Raw genomic sequence first — 14,480 nt, 5'->3', positions numbered from 1 at the left:
AAAAGAAGCCTCTTGAACTATTAACGCACAGTTGATGATTTAAAGCCATATATCTCGGTAACAACACTAAAATGCCACAGGGGGAAAATAGAATACCTTTAATTAGAAAATATTTTAGTAGCTTTGATTTAAAACTGTAAATAAATATTTAACCTAAGAAGGTATATATGTGTATATATATATGTGTGTGTGTGTGTGTATATATATATATATATACACACACACATATACATATATATATATATACACATATATATATATAATTTCATTCTTTCCTAGTAAAAGCCAAGCAGGGAATAGTAGCTATGATGAATTTTGACAACAATATCTACAGAAAAGATCCATTTGTGTTTAAATGGAGAGATCTTTCATATACTGATGCAGATGAGGAGAATAGAAGTTATTGCTCAGAAAAAAAACAGCATGGTGACTTTCAGAATTGCATTTCACTTACTCTTACTGCCATTCACTACTACTGTGGTCAGTGTGGGAATCAGAGCAACTGGAAATGAGATACACTGTCAGTCAGCCTCTACTACCCCTTGTCCCTGCTCTACAGACAGCATACAAAATATTTTACTTACTTGAAACAGGCAGACAGGTTTGAGCAAATTAGAAGAAAAGGAATATACCTTCAGAGTCAGCACAGATATTTGATCACTTTAGGCAAGAGTCACATACTCAGGTGAATTTTGGGAATCATATAATCATAGTGACATTCTTTTTCTTTTTCTTTTCTTTTTTTTTTTTTGTTCCAAAGAATTAAACATTATTGATATGTGACTCCACGGAAAGAAAACGAGTTGTGTTTAATTGTGTGTGGGTGGGAGGCATGCGATTTGCACATGATTTAAATAGATTCTGCCTCATGCTATGACACAGATCTTTGTCCTGAAAGAGTTGTGTTTGTCTATTTCAAGGGAGTGGACAGCACTTCCTGTCTGTCAGCTCATCTGGACCCAAAGAAGGACACAGGGCGAGAATCACTACTTCCCAGTACTTTCCAGCAAGCCTCGGAGTGTGTACTGTTCGATTCTGGTTCTACATGGTTGACCCCAAGAGTATGGGGATATTAAAGGTACAAAAGGGAGGTGGGACGTGTTTCACTGAAATATTCATAGCATGTGTTTAAACATTTTTTTTTTTTTGAAATCACAGAACACCAGTGTTGATTCCATTAATTTCTCATTTCTTTCTGGGACAGTGGGATTTTGGCCAACAGTGCTGTCATTCATCTTAATCTCATTCAAGATTTATCTCATTCACGGCCGCCACCTGAACTCAATTATGGTGCATGCTATTTAAAAGATCATCTAGGGATAAAAGAGGATGGGCAGATTCTACATGCGTCTTCTACTAACAACTCAGATAGGGAAAATGCAGATGTGAGACCGGAGGGATAATGATAAAAAGAATTTTCTTCCCCAAACTAGGTAAAAGCAAAGAAATTTAAGATTTTAAGCATCTACCAGCTTACCCGAAAAACAACTTGCATGCTCCATTTTTGACTAATTTAAAACAAGAATCTGCATCAAATGCAAATGTCTTTGAAGAAGCAGGCTGCTGCATTTTTACTACTTTTCGTTGTCTGAAATATCAGTAAGCTTTTCAATCAGCCTGAAGCAATTTTGAAATCTTGATTTCTAATTGTAAGATTATATATCAGAACACAATACCTGGTGTTCCTGCTTTGTAATTATACAACCACCTGTTGTTTGAATAAATACAGTTGGAATCTTTGACTTTATCTCAAACATCGTCCCTTGTAAACAATACAGTTACTCAGTGATTCCTATCTTTCAGGCTGGGTATTGTAAGCTTCATATCTGGTATCTGTTTTAATTCTACCCTTCATCTCATGAGGTAATATATTTTCCCCAATTTTACAATTTAAAAAACGGAGACTCAACGTGGCTTAGTAACTTTTCTATTATAAAATTAACGAAAAATCTGATTTCAAAAATATGACATCGCTTACCCAGCATGGTTTCACAGGTGTTCTGCAGTCTAACAAAGAATGGGGAACGGAGAGAAAGGAAAAAAGGGCCTTATCCGTTCTAGCCAGTGTAGAAGAGAGAGCTCTTCAAGAAAAAATACAAACATGCAATGAAAGTAGAGAATTTGTGCTGATTCTCTATGCGTGCCTCTTTTCCCAAAGGGAAGCCAGTAAAAACAACAGAGAAAGAGATTCATTTTTAACAGTTTAGAAACAAGTAAATGAAGATCATGTGACAATTTTGGAATTTTTTTTCATTGCTTTTCAAAACAATATATGCAAACTCAGTAGATTAGCCTATTGCTTATGTTACATTTTTTCCAGGGTTATTTATAACCACTAACCTTAGAGAGACTCCACAATACATTATTTCTACTGATTTTTTTTAAATTTTACTTTATTATGTTATGTTAATCACCATACATTACATCATTAGTTTTTGATGTAGTGTTCCATGATTCATTGTTTGTGCATAACACCCAGTGCTCCATGCAGAACGTGCCCTCTTTAATACCCATCACCAGGGTACTGATGTTTTTAAACACAGACTCCTGCAGTTGAAGAGGACACAAATCCCTGGTTGTTACTCATGGAAGAAAATACCAATGGAGAGGCCAAGAGACCTTTCAACAGAACACAAGTTGATTTCAGTCACTGTCTCACAAAATGTTGCTTCCTCAGTTCAAAAAAGAGCATCCTTACCTTATGTCTTTTAGCTACTCACCAGCTGGTTGGTTAGACTGAATATTTTTGCACCCCCCCCCCCATTGGTATGTGAAATCCTTAGACTGCTACTTCAGTCACCCATTGCTTGGAGCCATGTTTCTGGAAACACGTAAACTTTGAAAAAAATGTTGGCCTCAAGTCTTGATTTTTGATACCCTGCTTTGGTGACTGTGGGTTTTTTTCTAACCCGGAGGCAGCAAGTACATGTAGCTATGCTCCAGTCTTCAGAAAGTTCTACTGCAAAGAACAGTGCTAGAGAATTAGCCTGACAACCGCTTTTTGTAGAGGAGTCACTCTCCCCCACTCCAAACTGTCCTGACAGGGTTGACTGTTACTCTAGGTTTCTTTTACCAACTCCACAGCTGACCCAAGTCATAGTCTTCTCCAATATTTGGTGCAGATTATAGGACGATTTGTCTTTCTTGCAAAATCATAAGGATATAAGCTAGATTTGGGCTGTTGGAGACCATCTTTCCCAACATGGGGAGGGAGACTGTCTGAGAAAGAAGCAAACACAGGAACTAACTAAACTAAAGAAAGGGAGAAACAGAATGGTATTTGCTCTAAGTCCTGGATCCTACCTTGACTGAGCCAGTAAAATTCTCTGTTACTTGCTACTGAAAAGCCCTAACTTTTACAGAAACCCAAGAGAAACTGTTTTCATAATGTATCCTTATATCACTGATGAACATAAGGGACAAATCTCACTTTCTCAATTATTGGTCTGGAAAATTCTGTGTGTGTGTGTGTGTGTGTGTGTGTGTGTGTGTGTGGTTCAGGACCGCATGGTGCATCATAGTTGTTCTAATCTGAAACTATTTCTTAAATTGATTACAAAAATCCTTTAGAAAAGATATGGGAAAATACCAATGGTGAAGTTTTATAGTAGAGGGCCTAGGAGGCCATAAAAATAAAAAGGCATTCCTAAGAGAGATTTCAAATTATAGTTTGCGGTAGAATGCTTTCTTGTCACCACGCGTTATGGAATTGTATTCAGTGCTCTGCATCCCCAGCCCTTCTGTGCTTTGTTCCATATCCCAGAGAACTACAATTCCCAGGCTTCTTCCCTCTCTGCTTTCCTGAATAGGTTTGGCCAGTACTTTCCACTGGCCAAAGACCTGAGAGCAGGAAGACTAGACAAGACTTTCTTCTCCCCCTATCCCATTCTCCCTCCCTCTCCTCATCCTTCCCTCCATTTTTCTCTCCCTCCCCCCACACCCCCTCCTCTGCTGAGTTTCTAACTGCATTTCATTTCTGACTCAGCTTTTTCCAGATAAGCTCTGCCTTCCCCAAGTATGCCTCCAAACTCCATCTTCCAGCAGCTCAGTTTCAGTGACTCCCTTTGGCTCTCTAGTTTTAGCAGTGAGACCATCTTCCTATACATAATGATTAATTTCTAGGATGCTTCATGATTTCCTTGGTAATTTCTCATCTTTTCCATAAACTTTGTAACCAGCGCTCTATATTAAAGTCTCTCTATTTGAAATACATTAGAGTAGTTTATATTTTCTAGCTTGGCCCAGTCTGATACAAGTACCCACTCCAAAGAAAACACAAATCTTTTCAAGATAATAACTTGTAACACAATGAAAAATTTTGAGTGAACTCCAGTCAGTTTAAATTTGTCCTCTTTATATTAACTTATTAAAAACTTGCCCTTCAGTTGGGGAAGACAGAAAACAAATTTAAAAAAATGGAAATACGAAAACTTCAACTTGTGATACAATACTCTGGAGCAAATAAAACAGGTTTCTGTAATAGTTACTCCTGGTCTGCTGGGAGAATTTTATTTTATACTGAATGGTAAGAAAGTCTTTGAGAAAGATGACATTTGAATTTAGGCTTAAAAAAAAAAGGAGGCTGCCTGTGAACATCTGGAATAAGAATGCTCTTGGAAGGCAAAACAAGCTAATGAAAAAGCTCAATGTATAAGATATTTGAAGGCCAGTGTAGCTGGAGCAAAATAAGTGAGAAAGAGAGAGAAGGAGAGCGGATAATGATGTTGAAGAAACAGGCAAGAGCCAGGTCATGTTGGCAGGACCTTTTAGGGACACAAGGAGATTAGCTTTTATTCTAAGAACCACAGAAAGTCATTGGAGAGGGTCTTAGTCATCTTGGGCTGCTATAACAGATTACTGTGGCTTAAGCAAGGAAATTTACTTCTCACAGTTCTAGAGACTGAGAAGTCCAAGTTTAAGGTACTGACCAATTTGGTTCCTGGTGTGGACCCTCTTCCTGGTTTGCAGATGGCTGCCTTCTCACTGTGTGCTCACCTACAGAAAGAGAGACCATCTCTCTCCTGTCTCTTCTTATAAACACACTCATCCCATTCATGGGGGCTCTACCCTCATGACCTGATTGCCTCCCAAATACCTCACCTCCAAAAACCAAAACGTTGGGAATTGAAGCTTTGGCATGTGAATCCAGCTTAGGGGGAACATGTTCAGTCAATAGCAGAGAGTATTAAATTGTGGAATAATATAATCTCATTTGAAAGTTTAAAAGATCTATCTGGCTGCTCTGTGGAAAGGAATGGGGACTGGTGAGTGGGAGGTGGCCAGAGGTCTGGCAGTAAGACAAGGAGGCGAGTTAGAGATGATTTCTAGGTGTCTGGAGCAGAGAAGATGTAGCTTTGCTTAAAGTTGAGTCTAAGGATAAATTGGAAAGCGATTTCTACAAATAATGAATAGTTAGATTTTCACCTGGCATAAAAGACTATTTTCTAAATAAAACATGCTTTAATTTTATTAGTATATTAATGAAGGGCATCATATAAAGCCAAACCAGACAAGACGTGTTCCGTCAGTTAGATCATGGTGAAAACCAATTATGATTTTCCTATTAATTTTTAGGATAAAAAGCCAAATGATTCAGATTTATCCCAGCCTGCAAAGTTGGCATAATAGGCTGCATGAAGAAGGCATGTGTTTTATAGGAACATGGAAGCCTGATGATAAAGGAATAATATTCAGAATAGTAAATGGATAATATTCAGAAAAATAAAATGTTCACACAGGCATCAGTGTCCTTTGATTCAAAGGCTCAGGAAATAAAAGAATAATGCTAATACATACTTTATTTTCTAGGTCAGGTTTTTTTTTTTTTTTTCCTGTCTTTCAATACCTACCTACATATAAAGTTAAAAGCACTCCTTAAAATGGTGCTGGTCACTTTTTGATCCACATTGCTAAAAGAGCCCTAAGTGAACCAAATAATTTCCCATGAGATTACTTAGTTCCATTAGTTCAGATTCCTAGCTTCTGGCTTGTTTTGATATTTAGCCAACTCAGGTGAATTATTTAATGTCTATGAAAAGAAGTAAAGTTTGTCACAGGAAAAGAGAATTTCTTTAAAAATGACTAATATTCTTTTATTATTCCAGACTCATTTGTAAAGGCACAGAAGGGAAATGAATAGGAAACTTTTATAATTGATACTTTTCATAACATTTTTTTTTGTAATTTACAGAAATTTCTAATTGCTCAGGGGAAAGGAATGAACTACTTCCTAAAACTTCCTTCAGTGATAACAGATGAATTAATATATCTAAATGGGCTTCAAGAAGTGTGTTGTTCATATTTCAGAACAGTCAGCCTGCCGTGTTGAAATGATCTTTATCTTAGACTTGTTTTAGACACAAATGATTTCTGCTAAAATGTGTGGAATTTAGCATGTAAATGTTCCATTCAGGAAACTGTTGTTCTTGTGGCCCCATGTTTGTGAATTCTGTTTTGTTTTAATGTCTAGGAAGATAGTAAGAGCAGAGCAAAAAAAGACTGAGAAAAATATTAGATGGTTACTATGTACCATTCATTGTTTGAAGTCGTGTGTGTGTATAGTCTTCACACTCCAATGAGACAATACTGACATTATCTACATTTTGACAGATGAGGAAAATGAGATCAAGGAAGCTTCAGGAACTTGTTCAAGGTCAGAGAGGAGATGGCAGATGGCAGGCCAGGATGTCCCCAGATCCACTGGCTCCAGTCTGTGCTTTTAATTACTCTGCTCCACTGCCTTTTAGCATTAGAAGGTTATTTTTATGGCATATTTTATGGTCTGTATTTCTATTACTCAAAATCATATGTGATACCAATAGTTATTCTTTAAAAGGTGCTTTGCATATTCTATGTTCTGTATATTGTAGTTTTCAGTATAGATTTGGTTTGAGTTTGCAAACTTTACCAAAAAACGGCATAATCGTTATGTAAATAGTCAGATGTACCTCCTAAATGCGTAGTGTGTGTGAGATGTTGTGGGGGGTGCCAAAGCTATTTGTTTTACCTATCATTTAATCCTTTTATTCTACTGCTTTTAAAAAAAAGATTCTATTTATTTATCTGAGAAAGAGAGAGTACGCATGAGAGAGAGAGAGAGAGCGCACTCGCACGTAGGGGGAGGGGAATGAGAAGGGGGAGGGGAAGAAGAGGGGAGGGGGTAGGACAGAGGGAGAAGCACGTTCCCCACTGCTGCAGGGCTGGGTCCCAGGACCAGGAGATCATAACCTGAGTCTAAGGCAGAAGCGTTACCAACTGATCCACCCAGGCGTCCCCTGTTCTGCTGCTTTTGATGATTAACTTTTTGAATGAGCATTTCAACGATAAGAGCCACCAAGACCACATCTTTATTAAACTGGTTAAGGCTTCCTCTGGTCAGTTTTGGAATCCTCTTGAGTTTGTCATTAGATCTGTATCTGCCCCATTAGAAGAAGTAGACCTTTCAGCACCCCTCCGCAGAATAATGCAGGGGAAATCCTGTTTATTCCTGTGATGCTGCCAGACCCCTGAACTTCAGAATAAGAAGTTTGGCAGACAAGAAAAAGATTTAGCCTTTTTTTCTTAAATGCAGAATGAGTATGGGCTCTCCAGGGGGCGCTGTGGTGCAAATGCATACTGCACCAGCAATGGCCAGGTACTTTGAGATATTCTAGAAAGGGAATTTGATACACCAGTCAGCAACTACCTCATTCACCCATATATAATAATATAATCATAAATAATTGAATAGCAGATCAATGAAATATGGTATACATACAGTCACTAGTAATAGAGGAAATGTGTTTTAGATTTGCATTCATTAGATTAGGGCATTAACTTACCACTCAGTGCAGTGAAGTAATAATTTACAGAATGAGTTGCCCAAAAGGCTCTGGTTATTACCATGAGATGTTGCTACATAGATGAGGACATACCCCGTTTCCTAGTTATCACTAGCACTGTAGAAATTCTTCCAGTCCTATGTTGAGTAAAAAGAGAAATGAACAAAAATGTAAAGTTTCCAAAAGGGAGCAAATGTATTCAAAAAAGTTTAATATATACTTGATTTACAAAAATACGTATCCAAAATTAAATAGGTACTAGTTTGCATACCATATGCTTAAGGCAATTTATAGATTTTCATTTTCCTTACTATTAAGGCTTAATTTTAAAATGCATTTTTATGATATGTTATTATGAAAGTTGAGAGGCACCGTCAGTGTTCTATCTATAATCTTATCTTTTTAAAATTTTTTTAAAAGATTTTATTTATTTGTCAGAGAGAGTGCAGAAGCAGGGGGATCGGCAGGCAGAGGGAGAAGCAGGCTCCCCGCTGAGCAAGGACCCTGATGGAGAACTCGATCCCAGGACCCTGGGATCATGACCTGAGCTGAAGGCAGATGCTTAACGGACTGAGCCACCCAGCCATCCCTAATCTTATCCTTTTTTAAAGTACATTTTAACTGATGTTCCAGGCTAACCAATTCTCTCTCATTTCTGTTAAATGCTGAACTTCATGGTCATTGTTTGCACAAGTGATGGCACCCTGTTTATGAAGGCAGCTTTTGAGAATGCCATTAGATAAAGTTTAAGACAGGAAATAATAATTAGTGCAAATGTCCCCTGGCATAAAAGGTAGAGAGATATGGGTAGGAGCTGTTGAACATACTTAGCAAATTTCTGCCCTCTAAACAGACTTGTAGAAGATTCTGGATTGTACTCCAAATTTGAGCATTTCGTGCTATTTTAAGCAGAAATATGGAAAGTAATGTACCAGGGCAGCAGTTCTAAATGTGTTATGCACACTCTTGTGGCATAGGTAATATCAAGAACAATAGTTAAAATGAACCGAAGTATTTTTTAGCATTTTCCTCCCTTTTTGAGAATAGACTCAAGATTCTCCCTATGTAATATCAGTATCCCATGTTTTAATCTGATAGGTCTCATTGAATAGAAGAGAAATATAAGGTGGTATCCAGTGTGCCAGGCATTCAGTGAGGCAGTTCACCACCTAGGACCTGCAATGGGTTACACGTAGGAGAGTGTGTCAAACACGCACATGTCACCCGTAACATAGTAAGAATCATGGGCTTGTATTAACAGTTTAGCAAAGGCAGGCATATAGATCTTCAAAGCAATGATACTTTAATAGCTCAGGTAGAGAAAACTGTGTAACTCCTGTGTATCTTCCATGGTAGATAATAGAAAAGTTAACTGTAGGAAGGTAAAAACACAGTTGTTAAGTTGCTAGGAAATGACAAATTCTCAGAATGAGAAAGTACTGCAGGAAATGCAAAGGTTGACACTTGAGAGAAGGAGCTAATCTGATTTGACCTTCAAATTAGACTTTCCCTTTAGAATATCAGAAAAACAGAAAAAGAAAAGGGACCTCAAGTCAAAGAAATATGCTGCTAAAAATTAAAATCAAGTCACAGTTTTAAGACAGAGATGTAGGAATTGGCAAAAGAAGGCATTTCTTACACCTGCCTACAAACGGGCCAGATGCAGTCACCTTGAGAAAGAACCAAAAGTCAGCTTTGCTTAGAAGTCTGAGTCCCAAGCTGAATAGGACTTCTTAAAAAAAAAAAAAAAAGCATGTAACATATTCAAAGTTAAAGCATCTTTCACATTTTTATTTTGTGAAATCTGTCAATCTCTATTTTACTAATATATTCTAGATTCAATGCATAGGAAGCCGTTTCCTGTCATAAAATAACAAAATATTCTAGAGGTGCCTGGGTGCCTCAGTTGGTTAAGTGTCTGCCTTCTGCCTCCAGCTCAGGTCAGGATCCTGAGGTCTGGATGCACCCTTCCCTCCAACCAACTTCCTGCTCATCGGGGAGTCTGCCTCTCCCTCAGCCCCTCCCCCCACTCATGTGCTTTCTCTCTCAAATAAGTAAAGTCTTTAAAAAAATAACAAAATATCCTCATCTGTTTTAGTTATTACATAATTTTGATTTTTAGATTCAACTAATTAAGCCACTTATAATTTATTTTGTGTATGTATGGTGAGAGGTTAGAAGCTCATTTTTTTTTCCAAAATAGCAAGCCAGTTCTTCCAACACCATTGATTCAATACTGTGTCTTCTCCCTGTTAATTTGATGTACTTTTGTTATCTCATGTAGAATTCATATGTGTATTTGTGAATTTTCTATGGATATATAAAAGAATGATTGCTTCTTCCATACAAAGATAGGTAGATGGAGGGGCACCTGGGTGGCTCAGTCGTTAAGCATCTGCCTTCAGGTCATGGTCCCAGGGTCCTGGGTTCGAGCCCCGCATCCGGCTCCCTGCTCGGCGGGAAGCCTGCTTCTCCCCCTCCCACTCCCCCTGCTTGTGTTCCCTCTCTCGCTGTGTCTCTCTCTGTCAAATAAATACATAAATAAAATCCCCCCCCCAAAAAAGATAGGTAGATGGAGAGAGAGATGATAGAAACACAGAGATAAATTAAATCATACTCCTCTACATTTTTATGACTGTTATCTCAATTTGTCAATTTAGGAAAATAGTATTTTAAATTCTTTCAGTGAAATTATAAAAGTTACAGTTTGTTTTTATTAGTCTCAGCCTTTTATATTCCAAAGCCATATTGTTGAACGTATTCAAGACAGTTGTATGTGCTTGGGAAGTCATAACTTTTATCAATATTAAATGTCCCTCTTTATACTTTTACCAAAATCTTATTTTTCTGTTATTAATATGGAAGTTCTTCTATTTTTAAATGATTTTATTAGTATGTTACCCATGCCTTTATTTTTAACTATCCCATGATACGGCTTTAGTTATGTCAGTTTTAAACAGCATATGGCTGGATTATTTTTTTTCCCATAATCTGAGTTTCTGGTTTTTATAAATTAATTCAGTCCTTTTCACATGTGTTATTGTTTCATCACGATATAGACCTATTTTTTGTGTGTTTTCCATTTTTCTTCTGTTTGTTTTATTATTTTCCCCTTTACTGCTGTCTTTAGTTGGGTTGATTAGATTTCCTGAATTCTTGCTTACTTCCAGTAAATTTTATTTTTTTTAATGTTTTTAAAGATTTTATTTATTTATTTGTCTCAGAGAGAGAGAGAGAGAGAGAGAGAGAGAGATAAGAGCACAGCAGGGGGAGCGGCAGGCAGAGGGAGAAGCAGGCTCCCTGCTGAGCAAGGAGTCCAACATGGGGCTCCATCCCAGGACCCTGGGATCATGACCTGAGCCAAAGGCAGACGCTTAACCGACTGAGCCACCCAGGTGCCCCTAAGTTACAGTAAATTTTAATTGCTAGGTCTCTTTTTCTAGAGTGGACACGGTTTTTAATAAATCACTTTGTTTAGGTGATCTAAGATTTTTGTGATTAAGATTTAGGAAGGATCACTTTGTTTAAAATATTTATCCATTATCACTGAAAATTAATTGCGTACTTCCACGCACCCCTCAAATAAAAGACAACTTCGGCAAGTTTTATTGACCCAGCTCATCTTCTCAAACAGCTCTATGGCTTATTCTTGTTGGCTGGAACCTTAGATTCAGGGTGTAAATAATTCATCTGCTTTCTTGACAATCATATTCTTAAAAATGCTGTCGACCTCACTAGCATGTGATTATCAGGCTTATGTTTATACTGTATAATCATGTATGTTTTGTAGTCATCTTTGCTCCCAACTCTGTATTAATTCCCATGCAATCCGCTATGTTGGATTCTTTGTTTGATACGTAAATTACTTCGCTAAGGCTACATTAATGAAATACCACAGACAGGGTGGCCTACCCACAGAAATTTATTTTCTCACACTCCTGGAGGTTAGTGGTCCAAGATCAAGGTGCAGGCAGGTTTGATTTCGTCAGTCCGCTCTCCTTGGCCTGCCAACGTTTGCCTTCTTGCCGTGTCCTCACATCGTGTGTCCTCTGTGCGTGCATCCCCAGTATCTCTTCCTGTGTCCAAATTTCTTCTTCTTACGAGGACACCAGCAAGAGTAGATTAAGGCCCATCTTAATGGCCTGCTTTTCATGTACTGACCTCCTTAGAGGCCCTATCTCCAAATACAGTCACATTTTAAAGTACTGAGGCTTAAGGTTCAACATACGGACTTGGGGCAGTAGGCACATTCAGCCCTACCAACATGTTTTGCTCATACGTTTCAGAAATTGTGCATGGGTGATAAGCTTTTTGAGTTCCTGATTGAGTGAAAAGATATGTGCCCATATTAAAAAAGAAGTTTGATCTAGGTTCAGAATTATTTTTTCTTAAGTAATTGACAGTGTTGTTGCAATGTATTCTAACATCCATTATCCACCTGCCTTACAGAAGACAGATGTCTTATTATTTCTCCTCCAGGATTTTTACATATTCTTTTCTGTCAGGAAGTGGGTAAAATGTTCTTTTTATTTTTGGATTTCATAAATCCCTACAGCAATTTGGTGGGCCTTTGTCATTTTTCATCTCAGGGAGATTTCCATCTGTAATTTATCTGATTATCTCCTTCTAGAAAAATCTTCAATTCAAATTCTGATCATTCCAGGATTTTTTGGCTTTTGTTTGTTGTTGTTTGTTTTTTAATCACCCATTCCTCTATTTAACCTAGGGTAAATTCCTTATTTTAAAGCACTGTAGCTTATTTATAACTCAGTGACCTCCCAACCCAGAAAGTTGTGATGTTTTAGTGTGAACAAGCAATTATTTGTAAACTTAGCAATGAGAGCTTTGCTAGCTCTCATTGCAGTACCCACATGATCTTGATTCTTGTAAGTAGATACATTTGTTTTTCAAATAAAATAATGAACTTGCTAAGGTCGGAATTGCACAGCAAGAAACATGAGATTCTGGGCGCCTGGGTGGCTCAGTCATTAAGCGTCTGCCTTCGGCTCAGGTCATGATCCCAGGGTCCTGGGATCGAGTCCCACATCGGGCTCCCTGCTCAGTGGGAAGCCTGCTTCTCCCTCTCCCACGCCCTCTGCTTGTGTTCCCTCTCTCACTGTCTCTCTCTCTCTCTGTTAAAAAATAAATAAAAAATCTTAAAAAAAAAAAAGAAAAAGAAACATGAGATTCTGGTTCCATTACTGACTAGCAAGTCAGGTATTCTCTCTAGTCCTCTACGAAGTTTTTGACTAGAAAATCAACTTTCTAGTTGATGCTTTCCAAGCCTAAAGTTCTTAAATCTTGAACTTTTCCATTCTTTAGCAAGTGTTTACCGAGCACCTGTTCTATACATGACAGTATTCTAGGCACACCTAAATAAACAAAACAAATTCCCTGCCCTGATAGGATTTATGCTATCATGGTGAGACAGACATTAAACAGGAAACGTGATGAGTGAGTTGGGTAGTCTTTGCAAAGCCCGTGTAACACAATGAGGCTGAGTAAGGGGACTGGTGGAGCCAGGAATGGTCAGAGTGGGCCACACTGGGATTGTAAACTTTGAGCGAACACTTGAAAGGGCCCAGGGAGCGAGCCATGCAAATATGGGGGACATGATGGGAGAACATTTCAGACAGAGAGAAAAAAACAAAACAGAACAGTGCAACAGCCCGAGCTGGGAGTGTCCTTGGTGTTTAGGAGGATTGGCAAGGGAGCCTTCTGGAGGGAGAGAGTAGTCAGACCTGGAAGAAGGGGGAAGGGAGAGAGATCTTGAAGAAATATTTATACCTTTGGAAGGACATTTTTATACCTCTGTTGTGTGGCCCAGTTCTAGGAAATTGCTATTACTAACTCAGTTCTTCAGGGCTTCCTTTGATAGCTTAATGTACCTAGTACTTGGACAATTCATGCCTCTGAGAGGCAAAGATGCTTGGTTTATTAGGAGGGAATTGGGGTAAGGAGTTGGCATTTGCAAGGTAAGAAATGATGGGCCACCTGACTTTTTTTAAATGTCCACTATTGGAAGTAGAAAGTGTGATGGAAAGAGGGAAGGGAGGAAAGAGAGAGTAAATGTGTTTAAAGGACTGGGTGGTTCAGTCTGTTAAGCGTCAGACTCTTGGTTTGGCTCAGGGTATGATCTCAGGGTCATGAAATCCAGCCCTGTGTCAATTTGTGCCCTGAACGTGGAGCCTGCTTGAGAGTGTCTCCCTCTCCACCTCCACCACTCGCATGTGCACATGCTCTCTCTCTCTCAAATAAATAAATAAATCTTTTAAAAAAAAGAGAGAGGACCAAGTGATCATTGAATGTGCTTAATTGGTGTTGAAATAGATGAGACATCAGTGTTTTTTCTAATAAAATAGGCAAGTGAGTGAATCAAGCAAATAAGAAAAATTCCATACTAGCTCTATCACCTCTATACTGTGTATATTTGGGTTTTTAAAAATATTCTTGAATTAATAGTTTAATTTTTTAGCAGTTTTAGGTTTCCAGAGAAAATGAGCAGAATGTGCAGACAGTTCCCATATTCCCCCACCTCACCCCAACTTCGCACTATTACTAACATCTTACATTACTGTGGCTCGTTTGTTGTAACTGATGAGTCAGTATTAGCACTTTATTAGTAAAGTCTGTAGTTGACATTAGGGCTCACTCTTGGTG

The 14,480-nt window shown here is 38.2% G+C and overlaps 1 protein-coding gene across 1 annotated transcript in view; it reads left to right on the top strand.

Annotated features, from left to right (window-relative positions):
• Positions 1–14,480, top strand: part of MALRD1 (MAM and LDL receptor class A domain containing 1) — a gene marked incomplete at its 5' end in the record, with an annotated part of 844,763 nt that overhangs the window by 652,457 nt on the left and 177,826 nt on the right. Inside the window, one exon of the mRNA XM_073885547.1 lies at positions 921–1,078. Within this exon, the coding sequence (XP_073741648.1) occupies positions 921–1,078 (158 nt within the window). The remainder of the gene's footprint in view (positions 1–920; positions 1,079–14,480) is intronic.

The sequence above is a fragment of the Callorhinus ursinus genome, unplaced genomic scaffold (genome assembly GCF_003265705.2).
Source record: "Callorhinus ursinus isolate GAN/ISIS: 27379988/994484 unplaced genomic scaffold, GSC_fseal_2.0 scaffold63, whole genome shotgun sequence".
Classification (NCBI taxonomy): domain Eukaryota; kingdom Metazoa; phylum Chordata; class Mammalia; order Carnivora; family Otariidae; genus Callorhinus; species Callorhinus ursinus.
This window is presented reverse-complemented; position numbering and strand designations above follow the sequence as displayed.